General features: G+C 39.7%; 1 protein-coding gene across 2 annotated transcripts in view; it reads right to left on the bottom strand.

Annotated features, from left to right (window-relative positions):
- The window catches only part of LRRC8B (leucine rich repeat containing 8 VRAC subunit B), a 19,743-nt gene extending 19,479 nt beyond the window's left edge, over window positions 1–264 (bottom strand). The window contains exon 1 of one of the 2 annotated variants that reach the window (XM_007468514.1): window positions 9–264. In XM_007468514.1, the coding sequence (XP_007468576.1) occupies window positions 9–246 (238 nt within the window). In that variant the 5' untranslated portion in view covers window positions 247–264. The remainder of the gene's footprint in view (window positions 1–8) is intronic. The other variant, XM_007468513.1, reaches the window with a different exon arrangement.
- Window positions 265–10,656: the final 10,392 nt, after the last annotated feature.

The following is a 10,656-nucleotide window of genomic DNA, read 5'->3' as shown; positions in this document are numbered from 1 at the left end:
ATCGGAAGATGTGTTCACGCTGGCTTTCAGGATGTCCCAAGGCACGGCGCAGTGATTGTCGAATTCCACCTTACACGGAAGACAGCACAGAACCCTGCTCTGTGTGAGCTGGAGGGCTCCAGCCAGCACGGCCACCAGCAGCATGATCAGGGTGATGTAATACCAAAAGACGTCCCACCACGGTTTTAGGATGTGATAAGATGACTGGGCGTCTGCTAAACATTTTAGCTCTGTTAGTGTAATCATGACTTTCCCTTGTAGGAGGACAGAAACTGGAGGAGGAAAATAAAAGAAAAACCACTGAAGCAAGTACCCCAAATAAGCTTAAACTCTAAGGCTTGTAAATAACCAAGTAGGATTTAACTCAGGGGCAAAACATGGGAAGCAGGGCTGATGATCAAAAGGGATCAAAGTTTCCTCGTTTCATTCGAAACCTTAGGCTAGGCCAACTGAGCACTGTAAAGTCCCTTAGATGAGAGACCATTTGGTGACAGCCAGATTGGATCTGTAAAGGTATTTATTTGGTGCAGGACGTGAAGCAACTACCTAGTTTCTTCCTGCATCTTCACTTCATGCTAAACTACTAAAAACCAGAAGTCGAATTTTCTTCAATCAACATTAGGAAAACTTGTTCTTATGCTACTAATTTCTAACAGCCACATTTTGTACCTTCCAAATGGTCTGAATAAGCTCTCTTTCACATTCCACTCCCAAGTCTGGAGCATCGGGTACAACCTAAGAGTTGTGTTTCAACCATGACAAGGAACTTCCTTTGAGCAAGCACTGCTTTATAAAATTATCCCTTAGGATTAGAGGGATGTACCAATTCTATGTTCAGAACAAACTGTGATTTAGTACATTATCTCCTTTCCCCCCCAAGCTCTTGCTTTGTAACTTACGTTTGCATCCAACTTAGAATATTTAAAAGCTGGCACAAAATGGTAATGGCTTAAAAAATGGATGGGGAAGGAAGCCCCAGTTACAACACTGTGGAAGGGACTCTCTCTCATGTTTAATGTTTTGATGGCAAAGTACTAATAGTATAAATGATTAAAGGCGCATGCTATTTTTATTTTTGCCTTCAGAAAAACAAGGTGGATTTTGCATTTTCATATTTAAAGTATTCAGACAATGCTCTTTACAGAAATGATTTATGTAGTATTCAGCCCTACCTAAATCGTTTAAAAAATTGTTAACTAGTAAAATCCAGACCACCTATAAGATGGCACAGAGTAAGACAGATAAAAGGAAATATTTGGATTTATAACAATTCTGGTTAAAAAAAATCACAGTAGCATGGTCATCTTTGCTGGTGGTTCAGCTGCAACCTTCATCCACGGACTTCTCTTGCACTTTTTTGAGTCTTAAGTCTTATCTTCCCTGGGTCTGAGTTTCTCTTTCTAGATACCCTAGTACCGGCAGCACCCCCAAGAAAAACTGTTTTGCTCTCATTAGTCTTCCTTCAAGGGACTGGTATCCTGCCTTGAACCCTAGAATCCCATTACAGAGGCTCTGATACCTATGAATAAGTGTCTTTTCTTTTGCTGGTCAGCCCTAACATATTCCTGACCATCTGACCCTGAACCCTATACCTTCATGCTCTCCCCCTTGCTAAGGCATCCCAGGATCCTTGATTTTAACTATTAACCTGGAGCACCACTTTCCACCTGCATCCTCTCTGGCCATCATCATATTATATGGATTCAACTTCCTCTTAGGACCTATGGCTTGATTAAATAATTTTCCAGAGTTTCCCTCCCTTACTCTAGTTTAGTGGGTCTATTTCTAACTCTCAACTCCTCCCCTTCTGCTTCAATCCACTGCAGTTAATCATAACTGTGTGTCAAGACAAGACAAAAACCAAAAACAAGAGGATTATATGCGACAGAAAGTCTGGGCTTAGACCCCAAGATATCATCAACATGACGGGAGGAAAGGAGGGCAGAAATCATTGCTGGATGAACATGTGAAAAATACCTAAGGATTTTAGTTGACATGAATGCACGCATTAAGCTAATCGTGTCATAGCTATTATGCAAAATATAGCTTATATGCTATCTTTACGCTAAATATAGCCATAATATGACTATAATCTGTGGCCATATTAAATCATGAACCCAGATAAAGGGGCAACAGTCCTTCTGTGTCTGCCTGGTAAGATCACACCTGGAACCCAACAATCAGTCATAGGTTAAAAACTAATTGGGCAACAAAATCATCAGGAGCTACTTGTCTACGAACCATTTCCTATGGAGGAACACAGGTAACTGATGATACTCAGCTGAGATAAAAGATGACTAGGGGAACCTGAGAATTTATCTTTACATTTTTGCAGGACTACCTCTTGGATTAAAGAATAAGTGGATTTGTTCCAGAGGCAGAACTAGGTGGGTGCACATTTTAGAAAGTGACATTTTGATTTAATCTGTAGTAGAACATCCATAGAAATAGTTCTGTGAAATAGTTCAGGCCCTTCTCCTACCTGGGCTGAGCTGAAAAAGATGACCATCCGTCAAGGATGTTGCAAAGGAATTTCTTGTAATGGATAAAGAAAGTGAATGAGATCATCTCTAAGGGCTCTGCCAGCTCAAAGTCTATGGCTTTATTTGTCCCCTCAAAGATGCTGGGAGTTATATTCATTTCAGATACACAACTGAAATTGCAGAAGAATGTAAACACAAACAGCTCTAACAATGAGGGTATTTGACAGACAGCAAATATTTATTCAACAAAGAGCACAAGTCAACATTGGCCAAAACAATATACTTTAAATATTTATACTTACTATAATGAAAAAAAATGAATCCAATAAGTGGACTGTGCTTCAGTCAGGAGGCCTACACCTTTTGAAATTTCTTAGACACACCATCTCTGTGATTGTCTTCATTCTGTGAGAAAGTATAGATATCTTGAAATAGCTGAGGTCATCCAAACAAACAAAATTGGAGATACTGTTGTTAGAGACCCTCTCCATCATAAGACATTACATGGCAAGTGGATTTTCATAGACCAGTTTACTTTTCACACTGGGAGACATTCTGGCAAAGCTATTTATATAAGACCCCATCCACATACCAGATTGCACTCAGCCTCTGAACCTCCTTAACTTACAGAGAAGTTTCTACAGAAATTTAGATGTTAACATATTTTAAAATGCTGTATCTACAACACTTAGATGAACACTTAGCTTCTTCCAAGCAGTCTCCATATGCTAATTTCGCTCATTCAATCCTCATACACAGTTGGTCTTATTTGCATTCATCAGATGGCCTGTCAAACCATATAATTTCTGCACTTTATCTTACATCTATCCAAATGAGACTCAGTGCTCTTAAAATTTAGCCTACTGATTCATTAAATATAGCTACACGTCAATAACTTTTTAAGACACAGCTCAGAAATATGACTGAAATTCTCTGAAATTATGACATTATTAAATGTAGCTACGCTTTATATTAAAACCTATTGGTTTTTGTTTCTTACCTTATAGGTTAATATGAGTCATTTTTAGCATCTACTTCAATAATTTGCAATAGCTTAAATTACATATATACTGATTAGTTTGAAATGTGAGAACATTCTAAAACACACAAAATTTTCTTTAGTCGGGTGTGAAAATTGCATTTTTTAGTGCCTATGTATCCTCTGAAAACTTGTTGAGAAGGTTTATATATTTGCCTGGAAGATACAATCCATTTTTGGTTTATTAAGTACTCAAAATCCGGCTCAGAGTACTGACTCCAAATTGTATTTAAGGTATTTTTAGCAATACTCTTGCAACCTTGTCATTTTCAAAGATCAAAGAGTTAGCATGTCTGAAATTTACTTTGGATTTACCAATCCATGTGTAAAGCCTTCTTTATAATTACTACTGAAGATCAAATTATTTTGCAGGCCAGAAAGCACAGTTAGTGTGTGACAACTCAGCATGTATTAATTCATACTTAGCACCACTGGAATATGAGTTTCTAATTCACAATTCATTTTTAAAAGACTGACAACATACGATACACAACTGCATTTATGTGTAGTTAAGCACAATAAAGACATTTGATCTGTGAAACATTTTACATATTATTTTACTGCATTGCATCTGTAATGTGCCAGGAAAGAATTTATTGCATAACTCCAGAATGCTACCCAGCTGTCATGATACTTCCTGCACAATACAGTTTCCTTTAGATACTGCAAATATATTTTCTACTTTAAGCACAAAAAGAAAGAAGAGTCACAAACCTCCAACTACAGTAATATTTTAAAATAATCAGAATGAGAAACTACTATAACTAACCTGTTAGCAAACCACAACTGACGACAAGTTCGCCATATTTATTCTTTTTCTTATTTTTATTTTATTTATTTAATTATTATTATTTTTTATTTGGCTGCATTGGGTCTTTGTTGCTGCGTGTGGGCTTTTCTCTGGTTGCGGCGAGCAGGGCCTACTCTTCATTGCATTGCAGGGACTTCTCCTGTTGTGGAGCACGGGCTCTAGGCGTGCGGGCTTCAGTAGTTGTGGCACGTGGGCTCGACAGTTGTGGCTCATGGGCTCTAGAGCACTGGCTCAGTAGTTGTGGCGCATGGGCTTAGTTGCTCCACGGCATGTGGGATCTTCCTGGACCAGGGCTTGAACCCGTGTCCCCTGCATTGGCAGGTGGATTCTTAACCACTGTACCACCAGGGAAGCCCTGCCATATTTATTCTAACTGAGAATTATTTGTAAAGAATTTTTCTTGTTCATCTTTTTAAGAATTATAAATTTTTCCTCTAATTCAGATTTCCTTTGATGAGTTCCTCGTCAATAAGAGAACAAATAAAAATCTGCTATTAATAATCTAATATCTGTTTTCCTACTTTCAAAGCACTTTCATTTACATTAATTTGTTTCATACCTACAACAAACCATTAAGTTAAATATTATTCTTCACATTTTATAAACATGGAAAATAAGGCAGGCCCAAAGGAGTTATCTCGTCTAAGGTGACGAAACTGGCAAGAAATAGTAACAACTAGAACCCAGGTCCTCAGGCTAAAATCTTAGGGCTTGTCCATACCAGACCACACTGTCCAGACCATTTAATCCAATTAAGCCAGTCTGAGTTCTTTCAAAAGCTAAAAAAAAGTTGAATATTTAACTCCCTTCCCTAACTGCAGTGGACTGAATGTTTGTGTCCCTGAAAAATACATATTTTGAAATCCTAATCCCTCAATGTGATAGTATGAGGCGGTGGGGCCTTGGGAGGTGATTAGGTCATGAGGGTGGAGCCCTCGTGAATGGGATTAGTGCCCTTATAAAGGGGACCCCAGAGAGCTCTCCTGCCCCTTCCACTATGTGAGGAAACAGCAAGAACATGGCCATCTATGAACCAGGAAGTGAGTTCTCATCAGACACAATCTGCTGGTGCCATGATCTTAGACTTCCCAGCCTCCCGAAACTGTGAGAAATAAATGTTTGTTGTTTAAGTCATCCAGTCTGTGGTAGTTTGCTATAGCAGCCTGAAGGGACTAAGACATCAACTTACCCCAACATCTGCATTATAACTGGGTTCCATTTTAATCTTTGAAAGACAAGGATACAAAGGATATAGCTTTCCACAATGTCTCCATTTACATACTATATAATCTGCTTTCTCAGCTAGACTTTTTCTACTGAACATTTTCCACTGAACAATTTAAGACTTTATATAAATATATAGCATCTGGATTTAATGATGTATGAAAAGTCTCAAGCATTCCTATATGTTAAATGATGTTAATTTTTCTAATTGAAGTGCTTAACTGGAGAGTTAGAGCATAGCTGTCCTTTGTCGTTACAAAATTTAATACTGTTTGTGTGTCCAGGAAATTTTTTCCAGACCATATTTTTGCAAACAATGAGGATCCAATCCAAATCAGATCTCTATTTCTAATATACAAATGCACTAAATCAGTTCAAAGAAACAATGTTAAAAATAAAGGATTTTATCGTCCTAATCCCATTCCTTTAGCTTTTAAACCTCGTTAAAAAAAATCATAAAAGCTTTTCAAAGCACATGAATTCATCTGACAATCTCACCCCAAAGTCTCTAGGACTGGAACAACAACACTCAAGTTAGCCAGTCTTTACTTCCCACTAGTCCTTGTTTTACTTTGAAAGCATTTCCAAAACAACCAGTGAAAAAATAAACAAATGATGATCAGATGGTATTTAGAGTCATTGTACGATGAGAACTGGATGCTACTTCAAAGCTCTCTGTCTCTGGCCCCAGGCAGGGACACAGCCAAACAATACAGAATGGGATTTCTCTATACTACTCTCACTGAAAGTTGATTTTAAAATTGCCTTACATCCTTTCAAAATGCTTAGTCCTACTTCTCATCAAGATGTTTCTTGGGTCTGGGCTTCCCTAGTGGCGTAGTGGTTAAGAATCTACCTGCCAAGGCAGAGGACAAAGGTTCGAGCCCTGGTCCGGGAAGATCCCACATGCCGCAGAGCAACTAAGCCCGTGCACCACAACTACTGAGCCTGTGCTCTAGAGCCCACAAGCCACAACTACTGAGCCCTCCTGCCACAACTACTGATGCCCGTGTGCCTAGAGCCCGTGCTCTGCAACAAGAGAAGCCATTGCAATGAGAAGCCCGCACACCACAACAAAGAGTAGCCCCTGCTCACCGCAACTAGAGAAAGCCCGCGCGCAGCAACAAAGACCCAATGCAGCCAAAAATAAATAAATTTATTGGAAAAAAAAAGATGTTTCTTGGGTCTAACATATATCTAACTGCAATTTTTTTTGTCTTTCTTTTTTTTGTTTGTTTAACATCTTTATTGGAGTATAATTGCTTTACAATGGTGTCTTAGTTTCTGCTTTATAACAAAGTAAATCAGCTATACATATACATATATTTCCATATCCCCTCCCTCTTGCGTCTCCCTTCCACCCTCCCCATCCCACCCCTCTAGGTGGTCACAAAGCACCGAGCTCTTTGAGTTCTCTCTCTGAGAAACGATGCATTAGTATCCAGGATTAATTTGCTCCTTTGCTTTATACTATTATAAATAACCCCCTGAACCACTCTTCAGAAAACTGATGACAATTACTTAGCATTTCTCAAGCACTTAAATGATCACTAGCCAGGCACTAGTTTTGAGATCTAGAAAGGAACTAGGATTCATCTAGTAAACTGTTTCTCTAACATCAATGTTCATAAATCACTGGAGAGCTTACGAAATCACAATGTGATAGGTCCCACCCTCGGAGTTTCTGATTCATTAGGTCTGCATTAGGCCGCAAGAATGTGTATTTCTAACAAATTCCTAGTTAATGTTGATGTTGCTGGTGCAGAGACCACTTTTTGAGAATCACAAATCTAAGACAGTGGTTCTCAACTCCGGCTTCACATTAGAATCACCTGGGGTACTTTTATAAGAAACTTAAACCCAGGGCCACTCTTAAAGAACACTTTAGTTGGTTTAGGTGAGGCCAGCAATTTTTTTTTTTTTTTCAAATCTCCCAGGAGGAGAAAGCTCACAAGATAGATTGGCAATGAAATATCTGGGGAGAGTGCCTACCTTTTAAGTCTTCCTGAAGTTTCAGATGTCTAGAGTGCTCGCCACAAACTACAAAGTAACAGCTACCATCAACTACAGGAACCTTCAGAGACTCAGGTGTAAGGTGGGGGAATACTGAGGCACTGAGCTAGAGAGATTTGCAGGATGGATTTGAGGAGAAGGATTAGAAACAAGGGGGTGGTTGAAAGGCTATTTCAATCACGTGGGCCAGAAATAATATGGAAAACTTTTGTAATATATTTGAAAAGAAAGCAGTGAATGAAATAGTCACTGTCAATGAAAATTCAACGCCACTTAGCAACATCAGATGTCCTAAGAGAGGTCCATGGAGAAACGGGGTCAAAGGATTCCGATTCTGATCCTGTGGTATTATAGGATCTTCCACAGTTTATAGCACACAGTGTACAGTAAGTATTTGTACAATAAATAAGTGAACGTACAAAAATGCAGAAGGCAGAAGAATATTACGTTCACATGTCAGGCAGAGGATGGATCTAAGATGATTAAGCCGTTCCACAGAGAGGCTGGAACTTGGAAGCATATAGATGGGAAGAATTTTGGCTAACTATTCTGCATATTCCAAACCTTAATAGCTTAAAAATAGTTTTATTTCTTGCGATTCTGTGGGTGGTTCTTTTATTTCCTGGTGTTGGCTGGCACAAAGATAGCTGGAAGGTCCAAAATGTCCTCATTCATCAGGTTGGTAGTTGGTGCTGACTGCTGGCTGGTACTTTGTGTGAGACTTCTTGTGGCTGTTTGAGTGTCCTCACATAGCTTGGTGGTTGGGTTCTAAAATAGTGCATTCCAAGCAAAGAGGTAAAACCTGCAGTTCTTTTATGGGATAGCTCCCAAAGCTACACGGTGTCATGTCCACTAGATTCTATTGGTCAGAGGAGTCAGGTTCAGAGTCAGTCAGATTCAAGGAGGCAAATGCCTCCTCTCAGTGGGAAAAGTGGCAAAGGATGTGCAGCCGTGCTTAATCCACTGCAGTCTACTCTCTGCCCACAAATGATTTACATTCCTCCCACATGAAAGCCTCACCCTCTGCCAAATCCCCCAAAAGTTTCATTCTGCTATGGCATCAAGTTCAGGCTTGAAGTCTAGGATCTTGTCATCTAAATCATGTCCAGGATGCTATGGGACAACACCCTTAAGATTCTTAGAAGCCTTTCTGTCTAGCTGAGAAGACGCACTGCCTTAAATCTTTTTGAAGTCTTAATACAGGGTCCTATACCTGTGCCCTGGCTTTTATTTGCACCTTAAGACCAAGTTTTACTGCACTAGTGCTACTCTGGATCTGATCTTTCAACCTGAGGCCATTTCTTACTTTGAAAGAAACGGTTTTATTCACGACCCCAGAAAATTCTGGATTGGAAATATGTCCTCTAAAGTCTACTTAAAATCTGAACCATTTCTTCTATAATTAATCTCTCTCTTACAATACTTTGGTCATAAGTGGTTTAAAAAAGTCAACTGGTACTTCCAATATTCTGCTGGGAAATCTAAGCTAGATCCACAAATCAGTTAGGTTCATTTTCTATCTTCCATGTTACTGTAAGTGTCAATCTTGTTAATTTTTTTGTCAATACATAACAAAGGTACCGTTTTATATCCTCCAATAGCAATTTCCTCACTGCTCTTCGAGACACCATTAAGAATCTTCTTTTTTTAAAACTTTTATTTATTTATTTATTTATGGCTGCGTTGGGTCTTCATTGCTGCGTGCAGGCTTTCTCTAGCTGCAGTGAGTGGGGGCTACTCTTCATTGCAGTGCACAGGCTTCTCTTTGCAGTGGCTTCTCTTGTTCTGGAGCACAGGCTCTAGGCACACGGGCTTCAGTAGTTGTGGCACGCGGGCTCAGTAGTTGTGGCTCACGGGCTCTAGAGAGCAGGCTCAGTAGTTGTGGCACACGGGCTTAGTTGCTCCACAGCATGTGGGATCTTCCCAGACCTGGGCTCGAACCCGTGTTCCCTGCATTGGCAGGTGGATTCTTAACCATTGCGCCACCAGGGAAGTCCAATAATCTTCTTACTTCCCCTTCAGGTTCACTGCTACCTGGTCTCAAAGCCAATGCCAGATGTTTTCTTGTGGCAACACCTTACTTCTAGGTACCAACTTTTGTTTTGGTTCCTTACTGCTACGTAACAAACCATCCCCAAACTTAGCAGCTGAAAAAACCATTCATCATTTCTGATGAATCTGTGGGATGATGAGGCAGTTCTGTTTCACATGGTGTTGGCTGGAGCGTTGTGATGGCTGGAAGGTCCAAAATGCCTCAGTCACAGGGCTGGCATTTTGGCTGTTTGCTGACCTGGAGCTCAGCTTGAGCTAATGACCAGGGGCTTTGCCACTCCTCCACATGGCTGTTTAGGCTGCCTCAGAGCAAGGTGGCTAAGTTCTAAGTAGGAACGTTACAAGCACACAAAAGGAGAAGCTACAAATCTCCTCAAGGTCCAGCCTTAGAAATTACTCCACACCATTTCTTCCTTTTGATGGGGAAAAAAGGAAACAGATCCAGCCCAGATTCAAAAGGAAGGGAAACAGACTCCATCTCTTGATGGGAAAAAAATCACAAAGTATTTGCAGCTATCTTTAATCCACTATAGGAAGTCAAGAACATTTAAGTAGTAGATGGTGCCACAGAAATGAATTAATTCTTTGAAAGAATTTAGTGAGTGAAGAATAGAATCTCTCTCCCCTTTATAACATATCAGATGAGGAAGGACTATCAGACAAGGAACAGTAAAGGGGGATAGAATAGCAGGGTCAGTGAAGTAAAAAAGCAGCACAGTGTTTCTGGAGCACAGAAATCAAAGGGTTTGACATCATAGTCAAAACAGAGAAACCAAAGGAGAATAATGATGTGTAACTATCATTCTGCAGCTTCTTACACAAAGCTGTAGAGTGGAAATGGATCTGTGAAACAATCAAATAATACGCTAAATATTAGAAAAATTACCCATATCATCTAAAGTCCCAGGAGAAAGTTACTGAATACGACAATTAAGAGCATGTGAACAACTCTAGAAATCCTAATTAAATCGGAGTTGTTGAACTTTAAGGAACATTGTTTCACTATTCCTTGTTTCTGATGGCTATGAAATACA

The sequence above is a fragment of the Lipotes vexillifer genome, unplaced genomic scaffold (assembly GCF_000442215.2).
Source record: "Lipotes vexillifer unplaced genomic scaffold, Lipotes_vexillifer_v1.1 scaffold490, whole genome shotgun sequence".
NCBI classification, from domain to species: Eukaryota; Metazoa; Chordata; class Mammalia; order Artiodactyla; family Lipotidae; genus Lipotes; species Lipotes vexillifer.
The sequence above is the reverse complement of the archived record's forward strand: the minus strand, read 5'-3'. Positions and strand labels throughout refer to the sequence as shown.